The sequence below is a fragment of the Ornithodoros turicata genome, chromosome 1 (assembly GCF_037126465.1).
Source record: "Ornithodoros turicata isolate Travis chromosome 1, ASM3712646v1, whole genome shotgun sequence".
In the NCBI taxonomy this organism is placed as follows: domain Eukaryota; kingdom Metazoa; phylum Arthropoda; class Arachnida; order Ixodida; family Argasidae; genus Ornithodoros; species Ornithodoros turicata.
Window position 1 is genome coordinate 229,980,205 of NC_088201.1, and position 25,706 is coordinate 230,005,910.

General features: G+C 44.8%; 1 protein-coding gene across 1 annotated transcript in view; it reads left to right on the top strand.

Moving 5' to 3' along the window:
* The window catches only part of LOC135395895 (uncharacterized), a 43,283-nt gene extending 40,273 nt beyond the window's left edge, over window positions 1–3,010 (top strand). The window contains exons 5-7 of the mRNA XM_064626985.1: window positions 223–352; window positions 469–647; window positions 2,933–3,010. Coding sequence (XP_064483055.1) covers window positions 223–352; window positions 469–647; window positions 2,933–3,010 — 387 coding nt within the window. The remainder of the gene's footprint in view (window positions 1–222; window positions 353–468; window positions 648–2,932) is intronic.
* The last annotated feature ends 22,696 nt before the right edge of the window (window positions 3,011–25,706 follow it).

Genomic DNA, 25,706 nt, shown 5'->3' on the forward strand with positions numbered 1-25,706 from the left:
AAACCGATAACCCCATCATATTTTTTTTCGGTTCATTTCTGGTTCATTCAAGGGGAGAGAAAAAGTACGATTCGGTTCGGTTCGGCAGCAAATAACGCTTTCTTGCGTTTTTCTGTTACGGTTCAGTTCGAGTTTCGACCACTGGTCGCTACACTCCTCTGTAGATGGCACTAAGAATTGTGTGCTTATCGCATTATTAAGACGGGTATTTCCAACATGCAGGAAGGAGCGGGAACCCAAAAGGATATTGAGATGATACGAGACGTGTTTCACAGAACCCTTGGCTTTGTCGATCCGCCGGACAACCCTAAAGGATCATCGCACACAGATATTGCATGCCGCTTTCAAACATGTGAGACATGATTTGTTTCTCTGACTCAATGCAATGCAATTTTTATTCAGTAATGGCCGACGGCCATTTTACAATGCACAACTCAAGGTAATTCAATCTTCTTTCTTACCGACCAGTGGCGCGCACGGACGATTCACGCTCAGAATGCTTCGCCTGCTTCGTGTTGGGTCAGAAGGCGAAAGATATCTCCTCATGCAACGATGTCCAACAAATTATAAAAGGAAAGATCTACCCTCATTTCAACAGTAAGGCTTGCGAGTGGCTTTCTGGCAAACCCAAACTATTCTTCTTCCAGGTAAGCTATTAACGTTTTGATAGAAAAATGAACCCAAGTACCTGCAATTTTTGCATCACCAGAAGTGTTTTGCGCTTCGTAGCGCGGTCGCACCGTTTCAACACCAGAGGCGCGAAGGTCACCTGAACACGCCGTTCGTTAGTGTTATTTTTTTCTAGTTGGTGAGTTCCAAACGTCACGTGGCGGTACCCGAGATCCATTTCGGTATGCCGGGATTTCAAAGAAGCGTTGCAATTGGCCGTCTTTCTTGAGCTCGTGACAGGCCACAGGGAAGATATGCGTTTATCTCGCTGTGAGGAATAACTCAAAGATGACCATTGAGTCCCACATTTGTAGATAACAGCATTTATCTCTGGATCCCGGTTTTTCTCGCGTATTCTCAGTGTATTTCTCATATATTCTACTGTACTATGAAAAGTATTTACTGTGTATTTATTTCTTATTTCTTTATTTTTATTTTTATTATTTATTTATTTACAATGAATTTATATGCACTATAAAAAGTATTGATGAAAAGTACTGGAAGCGGTAGCTTTCAGTACTTTTCATAACAGGGAATACATAGAATACAGATAAAAAATGGCATGATAACGGCGAAGCTGAATTCTACTGCGAATGCATTATTGGGCCGGCTCCCGCGAAATTTCTGCACTCAGCGCCGGAAACTTGCCTGGGACGATAGATGGTGCAAAGGTAGACGCTTCCCCTTTCCTATATACAGTTCGGGCTCGGAAGTAGAGGTGCACGCCGCCGCCGAGTGCATAAGCTTCGCCGCCGCCGCCGGTGCAGAGGGATCAGCGCGGCGCCGCCGCCGATAATGGAAGAGCTGGCCGTGGCAAGAGCCTGTGCAAGAGACAGTACACGTCCTTTGTACTGGTTAAATCGCAAATATAACTCTGCTTTTTCCCACAGTCGTCCATTCAGAGCATGCTGGCAATTTGTACTTAAAAGCTTCGAAACTTAGTGCTTGAAAGACTATAATACGACGGCATCGTGTTCACGCCGCACTTTTACATGACACTTCCAGAAGCGGGACGGGGGCGCAGAAGCGTCACGCGATAGAAGCAGATTGGCACGGCGGCGGCGCCACCGCCGACACAAAAACGGGAGATTCGCCGCCGCCGACAAAATTGCCCTCGGCGAACACCTCTACTCGGAAGTAGCTTGAGAGGCCGTCGGCGGCTACGAGCGCGTACAGCGTAGTAAGGGCCAGTTCTCATTTCGCGACGCTCACCGCGGCGTCGTGAGCGGGCGGCGGAAATAGACGCGCATTTCCGGAGTCGGGAGAGAAGAGACGTCGAGCCAAAAAAAAACTGCCATGCCGAGCTTCTTTCATGACGTCGGCGAGAGCTGCTGAGAACGACAGCTGGCGACCAATTAGGTGACGCAGAAAGGCCACGCCCCTTGATTTTTCATCTGCTTTGGACGACGGAAGGCCACTGTGGTGGGAACATGAAAATTGTGTGCGCTGACGGGGCGGCGAAAATGCGCCTCTACTTCCCCCGCCCGCTCACGACGCCGCGTGAGAACTGGCCCTAAGGCTTAGCAGCGGCAGCGTTTCATCGGTGAAGCCATCATGAGAGAGCTGCGGGCATTGGAAAATGGCGTTCTAGTTAGGGCTTGTGGTTTGCGTCATTTTCTCTCAAGCTAAGTCGGGGGGTGTTTATCGATATTTATACGGTTCTGTAGAAATTGGGTTCTTCCGGCAGCGGTATTCTGCCCCAAAAATAAATGCCTGAATGCGGGCATCTTTTTAGTTCCACGTGCACGTCTTACTGGCGCGGCCATGTTTTAACCAGCCTGACAAACGGTGACGAGGGTGAATCTATATGTCGTCATTGCAAGCCAGAACAGTTCAAAGAGTACAAAGTTGAGATAGAACGCTAGGAAGTCAGTGATCGGCTTTTGGAACTGTTTGTGAATTCCGAATATTTCCAGGCGATAACGGACTTCAGAACCAGGACATCCTGTTCCAGCTTCAGAACATCAGTTGTCTCACGTACAATCCGCGTCCGTGTCGACCCCGTCCTATGACTGTTTGTATGAGTGAGAAAATTTTAAGAGTGAAAGGGGGATGAGTGAGTGGGAGTGGCTTATGTGTCCCTTTAGATGACGCACCCTTGGAACTCGCTTGAGAGGTATGTTAGCTAAGTTCAATTGGTAGAGCCCTGGACCGGCAATCCAGAAGATGTGGGTTCGAGTCCTACAGCTGGCTAACCTTTTCAGTGAGTTCCATGTTTCACCTTGAAGCTTTGTATGTATTTGTCCCTTCTATGTTGTTCCAGCCTCAGAACATCAGTTCTCTCATGTTCAACAGTTGCCGCTTGCATCGATCCCTGTTGTATGAATGTGTGTATGAGTGAGCACAAATGTAACAGTGAAAGGACGATAAGTGAGAGAGAGTGACTGGGTTGTCCCTTCAGATGACGCACCCTTGGAAGTCGCTGAGAAGGCGCGTTAGCTTAGCTCAATTGGCAGAGCCCTGGAACGGCAATCCAGAAGATTTGGGTTCGAGTCCTACAGCTGACTAACCTTTTCAGTGACTTTAATCTTTCATCGTTGATTTCTTAGGTACTTTCAGGTTTTGTATGTATTTGTGCTTTCTGTGTGTTTCAGCCTCAGCATATCATTTTCTAAAGTGCGCCTTGTCACCACGTACAGGCATAGGTCGGCGCGATCGTGCTCGCGGCAGCCTTGCCAGTGCTTCGTGATCGCACTCATGATCGCGATCATCAGGCTTTGATAAGGCATTGCGATCATGATTGCGCCGACCTATGCGTCCAGGTGAACAGGAGCATTTGTTCCCAGATACCCAGTTCGCTGGAACTAGTTCAACGCTGCCTGCTTCAAAAAACGCAACAATGCACAACTTTGACATCTGAAAAAAAAAAAAAAAAGAAGGAAAGAAACATGGGTAGCTTCTGCATACTTTGCACTCTTAAAAATGAACTTCACCGCATAGCACGCTCCTAGCCAACCATCATCTCGAATGATATCGTTATCTGCACTGATTTGTTGAAAACGGGAGACGTACGCCTTTTCTGTGACAATTATGAACAGCATAAGTGTCACAGAAAAGGCGTACGCCTCCCGTTTTCAACAAATCAGGGCAGATAACGATATCATTTGAAATTACGGTTGGCTACGATCGTGCTGTGCGGTGAAGTTCATTTTTAAGAGTGTGCAGTGTTGTTGACTGCAGAGGAGATATCAGTCCGCGGGAATCACCCTAGTGTGCAGATGCATAAGAGCACGATTTGTGAACCCAAATACAGTGAACCCTCGTTATTATGACCATGGTCGTTCCCGAAGATTTTGGTCATAATGAGGAATTGTCATATTATTGGGGGGATTTGCAGAGGTTTCACTGCAGTGTTCCTCAGGAGTATGGTCGTAATGCGCGTATGTCAGATTATCGGGGGTCATATTAACGAGGGTTCACTCTATAGAAGGAGTATTTGTTCTTCGCTACAGATTTTTTATTTAAAAACCATAAGGGCTATAGACATCTTGTTTTCACTTGCATCATCTCTGGTCCGGTAGACGTTCTTGGCCGTCTCTTGCTCAACCGCCGAACGACTGTTTACCTAAAAATCGTTAATTAACTTTTTAATTATAAAAGCTACGAAGTTGTCCCAATGACGACTCCTGTTCCTTACCGTGACCTGATATCGTAGCCGTTTTCAGAACAAAAATCAGTTCGGTAGATCGTCCGCAAAAAAAAAAAAAAAAAAAAAAAAAAAAAAGATGAAGGAACACCAGTTTTTCTTTATTTCGTTCAATGCACATTTTCGGGAATCCTTCCTTTTACTACTGACATAACGCAATCATATTGTTTGTTTTACATTCTCAATATTTGTACCAGGTTTACAAACCTTTCATGTATACACAGGAGGAGTTACAACTTTGGTAACACATACATTAGCATTAATCTATATCCTGAATTTAAGAATAATGCATAGGGTAAGGTGGGGCAAGATGAGACACGGGAGAAGGTGCGAGATTTTTTGCCCGACCCCATGCGCTTGAGGCTTTACTCATAAGTGGCTCTGTATAGACGAACAGATACCACCAGCCAAAAAATCCACGAGAAGGTTTTCCCGACGTTTCGGAGCCGACTTGACTCCTTCTTCAGGGATGAACAAACTGGGCAGGAGCAGCTTCTTTTTTACTGTAGGAGGCGAAATCGGGAACACTTGGGGGCGCTGATTGTGGATGACGTGTCGCAACCCGTTGACGTAAGCCGTAGGTAATGTCCCAATGTCCCAAGTTGCGACGCTCGCGACCATGTGATCGACTTTGATAACGCCAGTGTCATTGACCTAGAGACTAATCCGACAAGGAGATTCTTCTTGGAATCCTGGCATATCCAGCTAACCCCGGGAAACATCAACCGATCCATTGGGACATTACCTACGGCTCACGTCAACGTCCTCCGACACGTCATCACAGGTGTGGCATCCAGTGTATTGCTCCGTAGACGAAAGCGTGCTGGGCAAACGCAATGCATCCTGAACAGGCCCTGGTCGCACGTCACGGCAAACGTCAAGGCACACGTGACCTTAAAGATGGCGGTGCCCGTGATCGGCGTCCAAACCGTTTGTAAACAATGCGGTTGTTGTTTCCGTGCAACGTTATGGAGGTCTTTCGATCACGGTAACTATTTTTATCCGATAATATCGCAGCAAAACGCGCAGTTTTGCACATAAGGCCTCGTACTGTTGGCGACTTCCAAAGAAGCGATGACGACCCTGTGTTAAGACTCACTGAGCCGATGCGATGTGCTTAAACTAAGGAGAAATTGGCTACCATGTTGCGGAATAAGCACCGCATAGTTTACGTTAGTAAAATACGTCCATCTCTTGGCGTTATGACAGCGGAAATATGTCGGTAAGGGGCAAAATGACATGTAAACAAAGTCACGTGACCGCAAAATGACGTTTTCTGTGACGTACGACGAGGACAAGATGGCAGTTTTGCCAAAAGCACCCGCTTGAGGGTAGTTACAACAATGGCGGGTTTGTGTCACCTCTGTGCACATCATGCACAATCAGCGCCCCCAAGTGTTCCCGATTTCGCCTCCTACAGTATTAAAGCATGGAAAGAATGGAAATGATCGGAATAAAATATGACGGGAGAAGTAGAAATTACGATTCTGAGCCCTGTGATACATATTCGCACAAAAAGTTTGAGCACAATCCTGGAGCGCGAGGGAGCCTTGAATCTCGCGGCAGAAATGCCCCCTCACTCGGCTGCCAGCCGCTGACGTCATATGGCCGCGCCGTCTTTTTCTTTCTTTTTTGCGATTTCTCCGGCGTCGCGGCGCTGCCAAGCCGACTGTGCGGGAAGCGTTGTTGTTCATCGGACGTCGTGGAAAGAGAAGGTTAAAAACGGAACAGACTCTTTAGGCGACACGTCTGCTCTTGGTAAGTGATGCTGTTAAGTGTAAACGAACACTTTGATTGAAATATAGTTCTTCTTTTTGGTTAAAAATGCATAGTCATGAAGACGCGGCGCAGTGACCAGTGTTTTCACTTGAAGAGGTCGTGGACCATCATGACTTCTCCGTGTTGTGGTCAACACTATGGGCTCTGAAACACATGGACACTGGCAGGCGAAAGAGCGGACCGATTAATGCATAGCTGTGTAACATTGCGCTTACCAACTGATACCTGGAGTGCAACGTCTCCACAAGCACAACAACATGGATACCAAAATAAAGTCAGTAGAAATCATATCTGCTCGCGATCTGTGAGAAACCCCAAAACACATGGCCAAATACGCGTTTTCTTTTTTGAATGGTCATACCCAGAATACAACAATGGCATATGGAATAAATCTCCAACTGACAGGATATTTAGTCGTATCATATATACAGGGTGTCCACGTTAAGTGTGAACAGACTTTTTAAAAATATATCCATCACTTTTTCCGAGATGAAATCAATTGCAATATAGCATATGCAGAAGGGCACTCCCTAGGGGGGCATTAACAGACTGCTAAGGCAATGTCTTAATTAACTTTCAATAATTAACTTTTTAATTATAAAAGCTACGAAGTTGCTTCAATGAGAACATCTGATCTCTTCGGTCCCCAGATACCAAAACCGTTTTCAGAACAAAAATCTGTTCGGTAGATCGTCCGCAAAAAAATTCGTGAAGGAACGCCATTTTTCTCTTTATTTGGTTTATTGCGCATCTTCGAAGAAGTGGCTTTCCTTTACCCCCAGTGTGAGAGAGTGAAAGAGCACAGTGCCGCCTCATGCGTCGAAGATTAGCTTTAACTTGCGGAAACAAAACAAAAACACAAATCTATCGGGTGACTCTATCGCGACTGCCCTTATCTTGGGCTGCATTTTCTGTTTTCTTTTAATCTAACCAGGACGCAAGAGGCGATAGTGTGCTCTTTCATCCTCTCGTATTGGGGGCGAAGGAAAGACGCGTCTCTAGGGATGCGCAATGAATAAAATAAAGAAAAAATGGCGTTCCTTCACGAATATTTTGCGGACGATCTATCGAACAGATTTTTGTTCTGAAAACGGCTTTGGTATCTGGTGACCGAAGAGATCAGATGTTCTCAATGAAGCAACTTCGTAGCTTTTATAATTAAAAAGTTAATTATTGAAAGTTAATTAAGACATTGCCTTAGGAGTCTGTTAATGCCCCCCTAGGGAGTGCCCTTCGGCATATGCTATATTGCAATTGATTTCATCTCGGAAAAAGTCATTGATGTATTTAAAAAAAAATCGGTTCACACTTAGCGTGGACACCCTGTATGCTGGTCACACAGGCACAATACTGTTCACTAATTAACGACACCTCAGCACAATCGGAACAGAAACCACGACCGTGTACGATCCACCTCAACCGGGCCACCTCAACAGAGGCCTAGCCACACCTTTTATACTGCTCGCAGCCTTGTTCTATGCAAAACGTACGAGACAAATCGTGTAACAGCGCAAGTGAATGTCAAACGCAAATAAATAGGAAGAGCGTCTCAGTCGGTAGGTCGCCACGGTTCTGAAGCTAGCAGACGATTCTGGCGGGGAGCGGACGCTTCCGGCAGCCAATGAAGTGGTCGGCTGCCTGACGTCACCACAAGCCAGAGTCGGCTTGGGGGAGACTGTCGCCGCGGAGCGCATTCTTGCAAACGAATTTTCTCAGGAAATTCGGGCTTTTCGAAGGAAATATTTTGCGTGACAGTTTATGAAGGTAGTATGTTCATATCAAGTGGTGAAAAAATATATGTTCCAAATGATTTCCATGCTCCTTTAAAGAAGCTTCTCCTGCCCAGTTTGTTCATCCCTCAAGAAGGAGCCAAGTCGGCTCGGAAACGTCGGGAAACCCGTTTTGTGGATTTTTTGGTTGGCGTTATGTGTTCGTCTATTTAACTTCCCAACGAGACACACTCGTGTCAAACAGGTTCACATTCAAGTGGCTCTGTATGTTCGCTTTATTGCACGTGAGAATTGTGTGGATCGGTATTTACGTGGAAGAGAAAGAGAGAGGAAAAAAAAGGTTATTTCTGCCTGGAATGTAAAGACCCGCAAAAAAGGCGCGATTTTCTGTAGTCCCCTTTTCTTGCCAGTTGTGCAGCAGCGTGTCCTAGGCTTATTCTGTCAATGTAAGTCCGCATCCTTGTTCTTTATTCATGCATCTAGATATATGCAAAATATAGGCGCTCTTGGTTATCCGGTGTTTAACTGAAAAATCAATGCGGCCGACGGTATCCACAGGGCAAGACACGACAACCTAATGCAATTTAGATTTAATGTAATTTAAAAACTGAGATTCCTTTTTTTTTGCATATTGCCAGCAAAGTTTCCTGTGTCCTAGGACACTTTCAGCAAAGCAGAAGCGCGCTCAAAAGCGAGCGACCAGGAACACATCTGACTGGCGATGCCTTGTCTGCAAATGACGTTGCGGGGAAATTGCACCGGCTTCTGTGCGGTTTTATGGCACAACATGTAGGCGGTGGGCGCAAGGTGGCCGTGTAGGAGCTTCAATTGCAGTATCTAATTTGTGTAGTTCATTACCATGCCGTGTCTCATCTTGCCCCCCGCAATGAGAAAATCTGCGTTTTTGAATTCCTTGTTTTGTGCTTATTTCACAACCGGTTGCGTCCGCTATCATTTACAGATACGAAGCTCTAGACCTCTGAGAATATGCCTATTGGTAGATTTTTTTTTCTGAAAGACGCGAAACTATAAATTTCATATTGAACTGCAAATTCCTGTCTCATCTTACCCTAAATCCGCGCTTAGGGCAAAAAGCACCAGAGCCTTTCGTTGTCGTTATTGTTACAAACATACCTGGATGAAAAACATGGTACAATACAAACCTCTCAATGGTGAAGCTGGATTGACTATTCGAAACGAGCATTACATAAGGACCAGTGTCTGTCCTTCCCGTACGATAAGTTTGGTTTGTATTACAAAATGATTTGCAATGAAACTTACTTGAAATGACTTGAAAATTATTTGCACATTCCACTGTACCTGAATTATCTGACTAGAAGCATCTACATTGGTTGAGAGACATGCTTCTTGAACTGCGACAAAGGCTTTAAAACTTTGTAACTGTCAATGCATGCACATATGAGTAACAGAATAACCAATATAAAAGCTCAATAATTTGTTACTTCACAACTCAACATTTATTCACCGCATATACAGGGTTATTCTTGCAGACGTTACACATTTCGATTGCACTGTAAAAATAGAAGGCTAGGTTTGGCCCACCCCAAACTTTGCTGACTGATAGCCATTTATCTGAAGTTTCATTCGAATTTTTTGGAGGCGCTACGGTCATGTAGAGAGTTAAAAATCAAGCAAAATCTCGCCCCATGAATTTTCAAAGCCCAATCCCACACAAACACCTCCATTTTTCCTTGTGTCTGCTTCAGATTCACATCACTTCACACAGGTAGCGCTGCCTACAATGATGTGACATGCCGGTTCTGACGTTATGCACCAATCCTCTTGTTCAACTCTTGTTCAGTAAGCTGGTGCCACCTGTGAGTGGTGAAATGAAACTGAAGCGCACACAACAGAAAATGGCGGGTTTTGAGTGAGATAGGCCATTGAAAATGCATAGAGTGAAAAATTGCTCGATTTTCAATTTTCCTTCTACGGCACCATAATGCTGAGAAAAAAATCAAGAAAACTACAGACAAATGGCTATCAGTCTACAAAGTTTGGTGTTGGATAAACCCAGTGTTCTATTTTTATGACGCGATGAAAATGTGTAACGTTTGCTAGACCAACCCTGTAGTTATGGAAGCCCTGTACCATTTAGATCAAAGCAGTTTTTATGAACATAGGACATGTAAAAATGGCTAAGGCAAAATGGCTAAGAAGCAAGGGAGCTGGTGAAGTTGATGCATAATATAAAACCCCGAGACTATGGACCACGAAGGGACAGACACAACTCGAACTCTCACTAGGAAATGTATGTCTGAGACCTTCTAAAATTTGCCTTCACTGTAGAAATGACACGGTACATGGGCACCACGATATGAAATTGAGGGGTACAGCGTCCTGATTCTGCCCACAGCACATCCTGAAATCTGCCCTCGGTTTGTTATGCCAAGGTATCCAAAACCCAGCTTGTGAAGGAGAAATCCACAGTGAATTACAGACGCCTATGTGAAACAATAATGAAGAATATAAAGGAATGGTTTGTTTGTAGAAGTGCAGGAAACTTTCAGTAAAGCGCTATCCATGTGCTCGAAACCAAATTGGTGTGAAATCATGCCATTTACGACATATGAGAAGTTTTTTTTTTTTTTTTTTGTCAATCTACCTATTGTGAAAATGACGGCACAATAGTCCGTCGCCACCCTATACGTGTCCACTGCTTATATCAACGCCGTAATAACGCCGTTTCAATCCGAGTGCCGTTACCTTTTTAGGCCTCCCAAACCACTACAATCAAATGTGCCAGGAGGAGACGATTTCATCAGTACTCTTCATCAATGAAAACGAAATTGCTGACAATAGCGGCCCCTGAAGTAGGGTAATCGATAAAGCCAACACGTCAAAAAAGCACCAACCAACCAAAACACCCTATACATCACTGACGTGATTATTCCATGACATATTCCCGCGGAGGGTTACTCTTAGAATTTTCCCCTACTTGGACGGGATTGATGACTTTATTGCCGGTAGTGAGCGTTATAGTAGGGTTGGGTGTTTTTCTCTGATTAAGAAATACCAATATCCTCGTGCAGGTGAAGAGTGATAAAGAGCTTGCTTCAACGCCTGTGAGTTTGGTTTTCACGACTCATTTTGGGGTACTTCCCTTTTCTTTCCAGACTATCATCGAACGGAAGGAGGAGGCGCAGCCACGTGCTCAACCTGACGCAATACCTTTGAGTGGACCACTTCCTACACCTGCGGATTTATATGTCGTCGACAGCACCTCCCCTGGTATTCCTTAATCTCTGTCATATTCTCGTTTCCAAAGCAATTTGGAAGGGGCCTCGAAAGTAATGCGAGGTTCTGTAACTGGGGTCGTCGACGGCAGAGTGGCACATATCTAAAGGATGGCACTGTTCCAGTCGCTGCCCTTCAGCTTACTGCACTCTTAAAAATGAACTTCACCGCATTGCATGCTCCTAGCCAACCATCATCTCGAATGATATCGTTATCTTCCCTGATTTGTTGAAAACGGGAGGCATACGCCTTTTTTGTGACACTTATGCGGTTCATAATCGTCACAAATAAGGAGTACGCCTACCGTTTTCAACAAATCAGGGAAGATAACGATATCATGCGAGATTATGGTTGGCTAGGAGCGTGCTATGCGGTGAAGTTCATTTCTAAGAGTGTGCGACGCTCTATTAAAGCAGCTCGAAATATTGACAGCTGAATCGGGCGGAACTTGGAGTTGAATTAAATTCAAATTTATTTTCATCGTGTGATGAGCAGGCTGGACAAAAATCACCGAGGCTGAATGACAGACAGCGAGACCCCCGTTAAGAGCAGTGAGGCAGCACGGGCATTCCAGGCCAAATCAACCAAAAGATCGTGCTCAATCCCCGTCAGTTTTGCTTCCAAAAATTATCATGGACTCCTTATTGCAAGCAAAACTATTTTCCCGGGTTTTACTGGGCAATGTTGAACCATTGTCAATTTAGGCGGGGTCAAATTTCGTCAGAATCGCGAAAACCTTGCTACGAAAAAAGTTACCTACAGAGCAGGATTTTGAGTCTAGGTGGACTTTAGTGACATAGAATGAAAGAGCGTAGCCCTAAGATGCTGCCAATATCAAGTTCTTCTCTCGTGTTTTGCTGGCCGAAAATGAAACACGAGGGACGGACTTGATATTGGCAGAATCTTAGGGTTACGCTCTTTCATTCTATGTCACTAAAGTCCACCTGAGACTCAAAATCCTGCTCTGTAGGTAACTTTTTTCGTGGCACGGTTTTCACGATTCTGACGAAATTTGACCCCGCCTAACTCGAAAACGGTTCAACATTGTCCACTAAAACCCGGGAAAATATTTTTACTTGCAATAAGGAGTCCATGATAATTTTTGGAAGCAAAACTGAGGGGGGTTGAGCACGACCTTTTGGTTGATCTGGTCTGGAATGTTCCCATTACATATGAGAAATGTATAAATGCATATGTATAAAAGCAGTGTTCTTAGTGCATACGTTACGTCTGATGTATGTGTACATCTATACAGGGTGCTTGCTCTAACGTGTGCAGAAATTTGATTTAAAGTGAGCGATAAACGAGAAACGAGCGCTACCTTTCAGCAACCTGACTAAGAATCAGGTCCTACTAGTGAAGCAGTAGCTGTTTCTTACTCAAGTAGCAGAAAAGTACCATTTGCTTCTGTCTTGCCGCTCGCGTTAAATACAATTTCTGGTGACTTTGGCGCAAACACCCTGTATACAGTGTGTTCAAAATTCAGCTTTCACGAGCGCTACGCAAACACAGCGATGACAGGAAACCGGATAATAACTTTACGCTACTCATGTAAGAAACAGGTGCTGCTAATTATATAGCGCCTGTTTCTTACTCAAGGAACAGAAAAATAGCACCAGTTTTCCTTTTGTTCGCTAATTTATAAAGTGCTAGTGAAAGCTTAATTTTGAACACCCTGTAGTTCATACACAAATTTCACAGCACTCTTACTGACACAAAGTAACAATATAAGCAATGTGTATTACAGATTAACGAAGTAGTTCAGATTTTGTTTAAATTTGGTTAAACCTATATCGATGCCTTGTTTTAGTGGAGTGGTGATTAGTACTGGAAGTGTAATAGTCAGTGATTGATTTATGTATGTCGTTCGGAAAATAGGCAGTTGCCCGTTCTCTAGCGCCACGGGTTTCATAAGGGCGAATGCATTGTTTGAGGCTAGCGAGTTGAAGACAATATGTGTCACGGCATTTTAAGGCTTTTAATGAAACGCCCCAGTCATCATCTTGGAAAGGAGTTGCTGTTGTTACGGCTTTCAGGTACGATTTCTACAGAATGAACACTTAAAGCTGATGTACCCTAAGCACGTTAAACTTCTGAAAAGTGGTAAATTACCAACGGTACAAAGTGCTTTCTACATTTTCTTTTTTTTGCAGTGCAAACAATGACTGTAAATTTTCATGCGATGTTTTCCAGAATAGATGACAGCACAGGGTGGGTGCTATAAAAGGTCAGTCACATTTTCGCGCGTGGCACGATACCTACTTAACGGACAGACTTCCGCTACCACAGAGTGCATAATTTGTGTCAGAAAAGCCTCCGAAAGAATCGTGGCTACCAGGCGCTGCATAACAAAGTAAATACGACCACGCAAAGTTTCGTCTTCACGCATTTGCTATGCGCTATACCGATGCGAACACGGCGGTCTGCAAAGTGTTGCGTATACCTTCCGCCTGGGGGCGCAGGCAGACACGAATATGTATTCGCTTTTGACGCCGCTAGCGCCCCTAGGTGGAAGCTGCACTCAACTAGTGGCAGACCGCCGTGTTCGCATCGGTATAGCACATAGGAAATGCAAGAAGACGAAAGTTTGCGTGGATGTATTTACTTTGTTATGCAGCGCCTGGGTAAACCACGATTTTTTCGGAGGCTTTTCTGGCAGAAACTATGCACTCTGTGGTGCGGAAGTCTGTCCGTCAAGTAGATATCGCGCCAGGCGCGAAAATGTGACCAACGTTTTATAGCACCCACCCTGTACAGTATGTGTGATGCTACGATCGAGTTATGTAGAAGTCGTTTGACGGACGTCGGGAGCAAATGGCGATTTTATTTATGATGCCAACGCTTTTTGATACTTTGCTCCGGACGTCACTCACTTTATTATTCCATGCCATATTGTCGCAGAACGTTACACCTTGAATTTTCAGAAACTTGGACAGATTGATTACTTTATTGCTAATAATAATAATTTGTATTCATTGTCAATCAAATCAAAATACAAAGCAGGCCCGCCTAAGCCGAAGGGCTTAGGCGGGCGTATTATAAGCAGAAATTATTATAATTTTTATATTATAAGGGGAAATTGCTTATCCTGCAATAGTGACGGTTACAGTAATGTTACGTGTTTTTGTGTGTGTTTCAATACGACCACCTACGGCTTAATAGAGTTAGTCCTCATTCCATCTTTAAAGGGGCCGTAAACAGGCCACCAAACATTTCTGAAATAATGATACCCCATGAAAGAACGCAGCTCATAATACCCAAATATACATTTCGTTCGGCTCGTGCCAGCTCATTGACCCGTATAACTGCTTTCAAAGATGAGTAACCAGCGAGCCTCTCTCCACCACGCATACGTCACATGGCTACGTAGCGTTTTGCCGTCCAATCGGGCGGCCCAGCTGCGCTCATGACGTTTCAAATTACCAGCCAATAAACATACTTCGTTATCAGCTGTGAGTCGGAGCGCTCAGTTTGTTTGTATGAAACGACATTTTGCGCTCCGTGGTTGCGAAATTCAACGTCATGACATCTTCAACATCTCCGGCTGGCGCAAACGTCAACAGCTGGGCTACTATCACATGACGCGATTCGAACCCGGGTTCCTCCCAGTCACGACGTGACATGGCCAGCACGCTATCCACTGTACCACGCGAGCTGGTGACGCGATGCCGCGTGGATCAAACCAAAGTACGGCAGCCCAGTTGTCGGAACCATTCGAAGATGACGAAGATGTTTCATCGCGCACCTACCTAAGATTCCAGAACTGTAGTCCCGGATATTCATTCGCGCAGGTGGTGTGCTGCGTGCTACTACCCAGAAAACGTAGTGCGCGTATGATACCTAAATTAAACACATTTCTTTCTCAGTTTGAGGCTGTAACTGTTTAGATTTTGAATAGAAGAGGATTCACGTTCATCTAGTCCAATTTCGCATTTGAAATAAAATCATACGTGGAACACTCAATCGTAATTGGTGGGGAAAGCGCTACGTCAAAATGACGTAAAGCTAGAGCGCGGGGCGGAGCTAAAATGCGAAAGAGTGCAGTGAATATTTCATCCGTATGCAAGCGCATTTTGTTTTTAAGCGTTAGTAATTGCAAGCAGTTTTCACTGACTAAGTTCCAATAATATAACAGAAAGAAATGTGCACCTTTTGTACCTGTTTACGGCCCCTTTAAGAGGGCATAAGTACAGTGCAGATAGGAATCTATTATAGTTATATAAGAATAGTTACCTGCTTACCATTAATTGTTACCAGTTTCACAAGTAGACGAGTATCATCAGCATATGTTTCAAACGTAGCGTGGCGATCTATGTTTACAATGTCGCTAATGTATATGTTGAATAATAGCGGGCAGAGAATACTTTCTTTGTGGACACGAGTTGTTAATTTGCAAATACTGGAACGATGATCATTTATCTGCACGAACTGGTGCCGATGACTTAAGTACATTTCGAAGAGTGTTACGACATACTGTGCCCCTGATACCATATTGTTGTAGTTTAAATAGGAGGAACAGTTAATGGTTTACAAGGTCGAAAGCCTTAAAAAAAATCAACAAAAATGGCTAACGTATGTAGTTTTAACTCGATATTTTTATTAGCTTTTTTTTCAGTGTAATTAAGACCATGTATGTAGAGAGCAGTTTTGTCGAAAACCCTAATGGCAATCCATTATGCATGAGTTGTTATCAAGAAAAGTTATCGCTCTTGGCGATACAAGGCCCTCTAACGGTTTAGACAAGATAGGTGTGATCGAGTTACCTCTGCAATCTGCAAATTTTTAGGGAGCTTCTAGTGCTGGCTGCTAAGTTGTATGTAATCATTTGTATACATGAGTATACCGCAGCAGTTATGGAAATCACATTGAATTGGAATGATATACGATACTGAGTAACAGTATAGTAAACCGCCTCTTCAAAGCCATGAAAAATGTAGGTCGTTTTAATATAGGAGCTATACAGGGCGTCTTTTTTTCAATACAGATTTTTCATTAAAAAGTCTGTAAGTCTGTAAGACATCCTGTTTTCACTTCTATCATCTCTGGGCGGCGGTCGTTCTTGGCCATCTGTTGCCGAACCCTGCAACATCACGGTACCATTATCCTTATTTGTTGCTCAACCGTCCAATGAGTAATTACCTAACAATTGTTACTTAACCTTTTTAATTATAAAAGCTACGAAGTTAACCGAATGAGGTCAATGAATGAGGTTGAATGAATTCGGTCACCTGATGCCTTAGCCGTTTTCAGAACAAAAATCCGTTCCATAGATCGTCCGCAAAAAGTTCGTGAAGGAACGCAATTTTTGTCTTAATTTTGTTCACAACGCATCTCCAGAGACGCGTCTTTCCTTTATTCCCAATGAGAGAAGGTGAATGAGCACAGTGGCGTGTCATGCGTCGAATATTAGCTTTAAAGGGACTGTCTCGTACAGCCGCTGTGATTCCAAACCTTACTTCGCAGCATTCCATTTTCAACAAAGGGCCATCGGATGGCACAGTTTATGAAAGGGGCAAGGGGTACAAGACCGTACCTTTTGTTGTTGTTTTTTATGTTTTTTTCAGGACACAAGAGGTGATAGCGTGCTCTTTCACCCTCTCACCCTGGGGGTGACATAAGGACCATAAGGACGCGTTTCAAAGATGCGCAATGAACAAAACGAAGAAAAAAATGGTTTGGCTTCGCGAATTTTTTGCGGATGATCTATCGAACGGATTTTTGTTCTGACGACGGCTAAGGTTTAGGTGACCAGAGGCCCCAGGTCTTCTCATTGGGACAACTACGGAGTTTTTATAATTAAAACTTAACGAGTTTTAGGCAAATAGTCTTTCGACGATTGAGCAACCGATGGCCAAGAACGTCCGCGGGCACAGAGATGATGGAAGAGAAAACAGGATGTCTATAGCCCTTATAATATTTTAATGAAAAATCTGCATCGAAAAAAGAAGACAACCTGTATATAGCTCGTATGGCTGAAATGTGGCAGTTTTCTTGAAGTAACTAATTGTAGCCTTCGATAGTAGTCATCAAGCGTTTTCTTTTTTGAGTGGGCAACGAAACTTTATTTTCTTCACACTTGCCATATCCACCAAATTATAACGTGTAAAAGTAATTAAGCATACGCGAGGTGGGTTTATACGATGTGGGATGCCTGGAAGTACGAGGTACAGGTCGTTTTCATGCGCTCAAGCGTGCTGCACGTGCTGTGCACCTCGTGCATCAGCAGCTTCCTCGTTCTGAACGGTTGTGTGCAACACTGTTTGATAGGCTTCCCTTTGGCGTAAAGCTTGTACACCTCATCCTACGGATACCCGTTTCCCTGGAGAGGTACGCAACAGGTACACAACGGGCGTGAGGTTCAGAGTGTATGGTTGTGTTCTCGACATTGCACATTTAAGCGTTTCTGCGCAACAGTAACGATATACCCGTGCTCTCTTGCACGTTATCTTTCATTCATAGATTCGGTCGATGGATCAATCTTCATTCGGACGCTCTGTGAAGTCCTCAAGACAAACTATGACGAGACCGATTTCGAGACTATGATGACACACGTCATGCGTATTGTGACGCAAGAAAATATTCCGGACGTGACCGTGTGCACATATTCTACGCTGAGAAAGAACATCTCATTTGCACGCAAAGTAAGTTAGTTCACATTCATCTTTGTATTTTGTCTTTTTCACTTTTTTTTTTCACGAGTGCATTAAAAATCGTGGAGAAGACGACCAAGAAACGAAATAGTCTCTTAAGCCCGTATTCACAAACCCCATAACCCCATTTGTTTAGCGGCGTCGGGTTTATATCTACTGTACAAGGGATCTGACCACCACGCACGCGCCTTTAGAATAGTGCCACGGGACAAAGAGAGGTGAGGCAGAAAGTAGCAGACGACAAAGGAGTGCGAGGAGGGAGGCACCCGTTCGTGTGTTGTGGTTATCTGGTTGCAGGACGAAGGCCGGAACCTGGAGGCTCGAGTGTTCCGCGAAATGTACAAATATCTCGGCATAACCAAGACATGCACGACAGCGCTACATCCTCAGTCGGACGGACTAGTTGAAAAGTTCAAGTGCAACATCCTGCAACTTACGAGCCTTTCGACCATTCCGTCCGACTGAGGATATACCAAGGTAACACCTGGTGCGCTAGTATAAGTCTAAAAATGGGATAACTTGAGACTTTAGGGATACCGATAAATTTCGACGACTAGAAGCAGTCCATAACGCTATCCATTATTTAGACGTCTTAAAGGGGTTGTCTACGAGACGTGGCCGTGATATTTCGCTGTAGACGTGCACTGTTAAACGCGTGTCATATGTTGACCACATTTAGACTGGCATCACAAATTTATGCAACAAATTTTCACATGAACAACATAACATGGCGTTTCCTTGTGTTCTGCGAAAAATTATCAAAGTAGTTCGGTTTTGCTGACTTCACGACAGAGTGACTACAAACCGTGTGCCTTGCAACAGTGAGGCTCAACGTGATGAAATTCAATTTGCACTGACCCCATGAACAACCTAGTCTGAACGAATGGAAGACCGTTAAAAGCAGACAAAAGAAAATACGACTGCGCGAGAGTGCTGCAGTGAGACGAAAATAGGTGCGAAGCCTTCGACGCGCCAGTTTGAAAACGGTGTCAGTAGAGGGAGCAGCCAGCACAACCGCGCAACGGTTAGTCTTCATACCATTGAGTTAATATAGGAATACTCTAGAGAACGTACTTGGTACTCCGTTAATGGGATTCTCGTATCCCCGAGCGTGATCGCCCGGGCGCAGCCATGCGTTCCTCATGGACAGTGTTAGTGGACGAATTTCAGCCCCCAAACTATACAGGGAAGCTGCTCTGTTTGTTGCAAACCCTGTAAAGTCACTTGGGATGACAGACGGGGGAACGAGCCGATTGAGGGAACGACGTCCACCGTAGGAAGCGAGGCCAACCGTGTAACTGCGTTGAGTACGTATGCATCTGCGGGATACGTGCAGAACTTAGAGGTGCTATCGGAATCACAAGGTAAACGTCATAATAAACGTGAATCGCATCTATGTGATTACCTGCGAAACCGCCAACCCTTTGCTTTCCGCTGACACAGATGAAGATGTTTCCCGCCTATGGCATGTTAAAGTGCCGTTTGTATGCTTTGCGAGCGAAATCAATAAATCGTTACCAATCGTAACGAATGTACGCATGCATTTCCGAAGGCAACAGTATTACAAAGATGAATACACACAGTAAACCGCCATTTTCATGGGGCTCTGCGAACCAACAGTAACCGGAAATGGCAAAAAACGAAACCGCCCGCCATACCATGCTATGGTCTGTCAAGTTTCGTGATAATAAAGTGGCGAACGAACGACAGCACACAACCAAGCGTTGTAGTGGGAAAATGTTCACTGCTTATTTGTTTAAAGTGCAGCTCCGCTGCTGTTCCGAAAGTATGAAGACGTTGTGATATTCCGAACCGTGGTCCCAACTTCATTCATAAACGCACATTGCTTTCCAAATTTCCATACTCCTTCGTCAGAAATTTGAGAAAAACTACCGGGCGGCGGTTCCACTTGTGACGTCATACTTGGAACTGCGCGGATTGGATAGCCACACCTAGTCAGCTCTGCCTGGCAACCAGTTTGTGTTTACATCCCGTCATGGCCGCTGTATCGTGCTGAAATACCTGTCACGAGCTATCGGGGACCACCGCACCGTTTTATCATGTTTCTTATAAGGAATACTTCGTCTTCGAGCACGTTCTCGTTACAATAGCTTTGGTGGTGCTTTCTGCACGCGCAGCAAGTCCGCGCATAGTGCGCTGCCAAAGCTATTGAGAATGCGTAAGTGTACGTCACACGTTAGGTGTTAGGTCTTGTTGGTAGCATGAAGCACAGTGCGGGCACAGAATGTCCGCTCACGACGGCCGTCGTTGCACAACGAGGCCATCCTGTAAGGCTTGTTAAAGAACACCGGCAAAACTATCTTTCAGGCTATTAACGACAGCAATTATCACGGAACACATCCAAAACATTCACCTTCGCCCATAGATCTCCGCCATCGCATCGACGATTTGGCGTTAGCCAAGCCACGAGCGCGGCTAAGCCCGCACGAAGCCAGGATTGGCCAGGGTTTGCCGACCACAGAACCGCCGTGCCAAGAAAATTTAAAAAAATGTTTTCTTAAAAACTACAAACAAATGGGTGAAAATTTTTCACATGTATGCTCCCTGTGCGGAAACGAACGCACAGCCCAAGCATGGCTCCATCCTGTCGCAGTCGAAAATCGGCGGAGCTGAGCTTTAAGGAATACGTATGAGACGCGCACATTGTACGCCGAATTTAGATAGCATGTGATGAATTTAGGAAATCGAGCACGTCAAGTTTAGCGGAATGAAGCAGCCAACGGAGGGCAACACCTTCCATGACCAACGGGTGGCAGCTCCCATGTTGTCACGCTTTTTTGAGCGAGTCCCTGCCCCCTGGTTCAAACGTGTTCGCTCGCGTTCGGTTTGTTGCTGGGAGCTAGCTCACGCTACAGAAGTGTTTCGATGTTTAGTAAGTTTATGTCTTGCCCGGCGTCGCGCGTATTTTCTCTTGCAATCTTTCGGTCAACGAGGCAGTTCCTGCATCCTGTCCAATGCAATGAACGATGGAGTAACAACAAGCCCTATTGTAGCAGGGATGCCAGGGAGGCAACGTCCCTTCGTTCTCTGGACTTCCGGTTTCAGGGGTGAGTTTTCTTTATTTCTTGTCCTTCGCTTTCATATTTGTTCCTCCTTGTGTTCACAATCGCATGCGGTAGAGCTGTGGAGCACAGTAGCTGAATATCGTTTTCTTTGTCTGCAGAACGTGGTTGCGTATGAGCGACGGACACAACGGACTGAAATAAATGTGTGGTAATAAAATTTAATCGTTTGAGCTCCTTCAGTGCTGTCTGTGTTGCAGTAAAATCCTTGTTCAGTGAACACTTTGCCTGGGGCAACATAATTAAGGTTGTTGCATTTGTTTTAAAACTGTGCGTACCTTGAGCAGTTCTTTCATTTGACAGCTGGCTGTGTAAAACCGCACACATCATGTTGGAGCGGGTATCTCTTTGTTTCATGTCTTTATTACTTTTATAGGTTTCTTGCAGACTCATGGACTGAGGTGATGAATACAACGCATGTCCTGTGAGTCATTTGTTGGCACTTCAGCTTAGTTGCAGCTACAATCACATCTCAGGTAAAGGAAAACGCCTTTTACCTTTTCAGATCTGACTGTGCTGTTGTTCGATATTGCTGGATCTCTATGTGTTCGCTAATATGACGATAATGTCACTTACAGTGTTGGAATGTTTGAACAGCATGGTATTTACGTAATTGATGCCATTTAAATGCAAGCTGTCAGAATGATTACTTTTCAGATTCCGTAACACCATTTCCTTTTTAGCGTGTTGATTTTGATTGGCAGACTAGGATGTTTCACGTCACGGTCTCTTCAGTAACCTCGACTTTAGAAAGTCCCAGAATGCCTAGCACTGTTTCAAACATTGGTAACTGGCGTTACATCGAGGTAGGTGAAGGTCTGCAAACTACTTCAGTTTATTGTCTTTCAGCCCATGATCCATGCTGTGTCAAAGTCAGCAAAAAAAGAAAAAAAAAGCAGCAAAAGCATGAACTACTATCCCTTCCCCGATGTAAGGTGTGATGGGATTACCTGACGTCACCCATTCTCTGATTGTGCCATGGTGGTTTGCAAGTGAATAGAAAAAGGTTTCGTCCTCGAATTCTCAGTAGGGAGTCAAATGAGTACTGCACAAGCATAATATGATCCGACATGTATGGATAGAGAAATACCTTACACTTGCATAATGCCTAATAATACATTTCAGTTCTTCAGTAAACAAGCTGTATCCAACATTTTTACACACAGGCGTTTATAGTTTTATCACATACTATATTGTTTCTATTTTCAGTGTATCTTGAAAACGTTCATACCTGCTACCCACAGTCGTCTTCCACCCTACACGTGTGCAAAGTACTTGTTGCCTTTGGAGCAATCAAGATCAGTGCATGGACCCGAAAAGGGAGGCATTGCTTGCAGGTAACAGTGCTAACAGCTACTGCAATTTGTTGGTATGTCATTCTGCAAAGAGGTGAAGTGCTCAAGATGTCTGGTAACTTGTCCTTCTGTTTGCAACTCTAGTGAATGTTTACCCTGTATGTTAATGGAAATAAATCTTGTACCAACATATCCATGGTGCCTTTTTGAATTGTATAGACATACTGCGCATGAACGACACATAACCTGCATGTGCACGTGAGGGACATATACCTGGAGGAACCAATACATGGGCCACTAGTGCCAAAATTTAGGTATATTATGTACTATTTTAGACATCATGCCTAATACATGTCTGTATGACGGCTCCGTGGATATATAAATACTTTCCCGTTTTAGACGTTTGGTCTAAAAAAGGTCTAAATCTCTGCTACAATTATCCTGTTACTAGCTGTATTTTAGCGTAACGTTATCTGGGCTAGGAGAAGGCTAGGAGACGGATACGGCGCAATAGAGCTAGTTTGTTAGACGTGTAATAGGCATTCCCAAAGTCTACATTTAGACATCTTTTAGACGTATACTTGCGCCCCATGCGTTGCCTGGGTAGCGCTGTCGCGCGTGCCTTGGCTCTGCCGGGACACGCAGGCGAAACCTTCGAATTAACTGGCGAAAACTTCAGCTAGCGGTCCTGGCGCAATTTCAGCTGCGCTCTGTGCTTCAGGGCTTGCGGGTAGCTTATCGGTGAGCAGGCATTAGGGCTGCTGGTTTGTCTCGCAAGTACACTTTTTCCCGCTGGCATGCCATTCCTTCGAGAAGACAGTCTGGGCGTTCAAATATCGAGCAAACAAAAATGCGCACGAGCCGACTTCAGAAAACAGCAAGTGGAATTCGTATTGCGCACCAAACGCGGAGCGCCACCTGGTACTTCCAATGACGCAACGCGCCGCGAAATCCGTAGAGCGCCATCTACTGGGCGTGCAATAGGAGCGCTTCGAGGTGTTCACATGGGTTATCCAAGCGAACCGTACAGACTCGTTTCTCCCCCCGGACGCGGACAACAGGCAAGTCAGCTCCTATTTTATTCTGCCGCTTAGCGTAGCATAGCACCACACCTGTGTTTTTTTGGTTTTTACGTTTATGGTTCCTATCTTTCTTGTTCAGGTATGAGCACTCAACTCATATCTGCTTCAGAAAGGCATCTGCATGGGTACAGTAGAATGGATAAGCCACTCCGAGTGGTTGGAGCATCATCTTTCGGCATAGGAGCTGCAGAAGTTCCCTTGTGACGGGTCAACCAGACGCCTACACAAGCAGAAAAGGGATATGGACATGTTCTCTGTCATGCCGGATCTCTGAATGTGTGTGCCCGTGCAGCCAATATATTGTTGTTCTACTATGAAATCTTCCACGTGAGACATCAGCTATCAGTGAAATCAATGTTGCTTCACTCGAACTTCAGAAACAATGTTCATATCATGTTCGTGTTCTGCACAGCTACAGCAGACTGCATATTTGAGCTTTGAAAATACCTATCCTGAAAAATAAACCAGTTTGTGTAACAAACAACAACAACTTTATTTTGACTTTGGAGAGTGGGGAGGTTCAGTTTGTGTAACATAAACAGCCAACGCTTCCGCAGTTTGTTATTTATTTCACTTGACGCGAACGAAAATCCACGACCACCCAGAATAGGAGCCAGGCTTTTCACAGAATCCAGGCAATCAAGACGGCATCGAAAGCCAGCGCTGCCGCGTCCTCGTTGTGTACTGGATCGAAGAAGCACCTACGCTTGCGGACCAAATTTCGGTGAACTTATATTAATTTGGTGGTGGTGGTGATGGTGATGGTGAAAGGGCTCGCCTTTGTCTGCCTCACATGGGTGGGCATCGTCACGACTGACGCGCTGGGGGAATGTGCGTCCTGGGCCGACTTCTAAGGGAACCGTGCCGACATATGTCTGAAAACGTCTGAGGAAAATCCAGGAAAAACCCCAGAGAGCACAGCCGGCACCGGGATTCGAACCCGGGTACCTCCAAGGTACCAGGGTACCTCCAGGTGTATTAATTTCGTGTATTGCCGACATCGGTGTGGGCGCTCCAAGAACAAATAATCTCTTCCCAGTGTTAGAGCGCTGAAGACGGCGAATACGTTGGGGCGACTGCGGCGAGCCGTAACACGCGGGCAAGCAGTACCAGGTCGAAAAGAAGAGGACACACGTTGCAGCGCAGGCCGCGACTTTTCGTTGGTGTGTGGGTGCGCGTCTACGTTGACATCAACCAAGGAAATCCTGTGACACTATTCGGGAGAACAGGACGAGGTGCACTGAACAGGAGCTAGCCAGGTGAGTGCGAAATTTTAGGGTTTAACGAGGTATGGTGTATTAATTAGTAGGTGTCGGCTCATAATGGTCACACAGGCCAGCTTCGTCCTTAGTCGTATATGCTCTCAAACTGGCGCAATGAGATCTGCCTTTTAACTCTGCCACCTTACACGTTTTTCTCTATGAACCATATGTGTTGCTTTTTCGCTTCGATATGCAGCGTGTGTGCAGAAAAAGGAAAACCAGGAGCATAGGTGTCAGCGGGACACCTCGCAGAACACAGTCGCTATGTGTTGTGGATGGAGCAGACAACTGTAGCAACATATACTGTAGAAGTGGTTTTTCTCGCGCAGAATTATTTTTCGCGTTTTTCGCGCACACCTCCAAAATCGCGAATCTAAGTTCCCGTGAATAACTCTGGCCATATGAGGGCGAAAATCGTTAGGCGTTCGACGCTATACCGCGACTACCTGATACTTTCTGCTCCATTTAGCATAGGCAGTCTAAGCAAGCGCAGAAGATTGTTTTATCCCATCAGGCAAGATGAAAAGAAATGAAAATTCATCATGCTTTTGTTACTCCTATAAACGCTTTGCACTATACATGCAATTTACCACTATACCACGAAGCCAGAACATGCCTTTCCCTGCATTCTCAAAACCAGCTTGAATGATAGTACCACATCTCAACCGAACTGGTCAGTGCCCCGAGTGATAATTAATAAGAACTGCTAAAATAAACTGGCTAACTTGCACACGGCCAGTACTATGGCCTCCTACAGGGTCCCTAAAGGCCATTTGACAGGACCTTTCCTCCTATCTCTGTGAGGAGAAGAAAGAAATAGACCTAGAATGCCGCAATCCACTTGAACAACGGATGTCTTAGTACGTGCCGAAATATGCCCGAGTATTGACGGCGGCACTATATGCAAGAGCAAAGCACTCACGGAAACCTGTGTCGCGAATTTAAGTTCTCGCGAATCAATCCTCAAAGCAGCTCTGCTCGAAAACGCGAAAATATTTTCCACGCGGAAAAAACCACTTCTACCGTAGTGATTTTGAGTTTTTCTCACAGGTGCTGGCAGGATTGTGAACACATTGCGGAGCTCTCCTGCCGAAAGTCCAGCAACAGGGAAGGAAGTTTCTTTTCGTGTGAAAAGGTACATTACACCCATTAACACACTGATTCATAAGCTGATCTCTATATGTATAGGTATTATAGAAGTTCTCAGATATGGGGTTGCAGTTTTGTAACCTAGTTATGGCGATATGCGTAT